Source organism: Eimeria maxima, genomic scaffold, assembly GCF_000499605.1.
Source record: "Eimeria maxima Weybridge genomic scaffold, Emw_scaff107, whole genome shotgun sequence".
Taxonomy (NCBI): Eukaryota; Apicomplexa; class Conoidasida; order Eucoccidiorida; family Eimeriidae; genus Eimeria; species Eimeria maxima.
In genome coordinates, this window is record NW_013563389.1 from 1616 (window position 1) to 2500 (window position 885).

Sequence of the window (885 nt, forward strand, 5' to 3'; positions counted from 1 at the left end):
CAGCAGCTTCTTCTTCTTCTTCTTCATCTACGGAAGCAACACCAACAGCAGCAGCACCAACAGCAACATCACCAGCAGCACCAATGGATCCATCACGAGCCTCATCTTCCTCCTCATCTACAGCAGCATCATCATCAGCATCAGCAGCAACAGCAGCAAAAGCAGCAGCAACAGCAGCAGGATCTTTATCATATGATCCTGAATTATTATTAAAAGATAAAGATATAATATCTAAACTTTCTCTCCCTTTCCCTATATCTATAGTTGTTGCTATGACGAATAATAAAGGAATTGGTATTAATAATCAATTACCTTGGCCATCTATACCTCAAGACGTACGTCATTTCAAATATCTTACCTCTTTTATCTATCATATTACCAATATAGGGGGCCCCCAAGGTGGGGGCCCCCATATGGGAACCCTAGGTGGGGGCCCCCAAGGGGGCCCCCACCTAGGGGTCCCATCTGGGGGGGGGTGCCCACAGGTGGGAAGCCCTATATATGGGAGTGGCTCACAGGGGGGCTCACATTTAGGGGGCCCCCATTTAGGGGGATCACATTTAGGGGGCCCCCATTTGGGGGGCCCCCATTTGGGGGGCCCCCATTTGGGGGGCCCCTTAATAAGAAGAAATGCATTAATAATGGGTCGTAAGACTTATGATTCTTTGCCGATAAAGTTACGACCATTAAAGGGACGAATAAATGTTGTATTATCTAATACTGTGTAAGATATACTCTTATTTATATTGCTGCTGCTGCTGCTGTTGCTGCTGTTGCTGCTGCTGCTGCTGCTGTATGTGCTGTTGTCATTGCTGTAGGTGCTGCTACTGCTGCAGTGTGCCGCTGTTGCTGCACTTGCTTCTGTTGCTGTTGATCTATGTACTG

General features: G+C 47.3%; 1 protein-coding gene across 1 annotated transcript in view; it reads left to right on the forward strand.

Annotated features, from left to right (window-relative positions):
- Positions 1-641: 641 nt before the first annotated feature.
- The window catches only part of EMWEY_00014120 (bifunctional dihydrofolate reductase / thymidylate synthase, putative), a gene marked incomplete at both ends in the record, with an annotated part of 3533 nt that continues 3289 nt past the window's right edge, over positions 642-885 (forward strand). The window contains one exon of the mRNA XM_013477248.1: positions 642-724. Within this exon, the coding sequence (XP_013332702.1) occupies positions 642-724 (83 nt within the window). The remainder of the gene's footprint in view (positions 725-885) is intronic.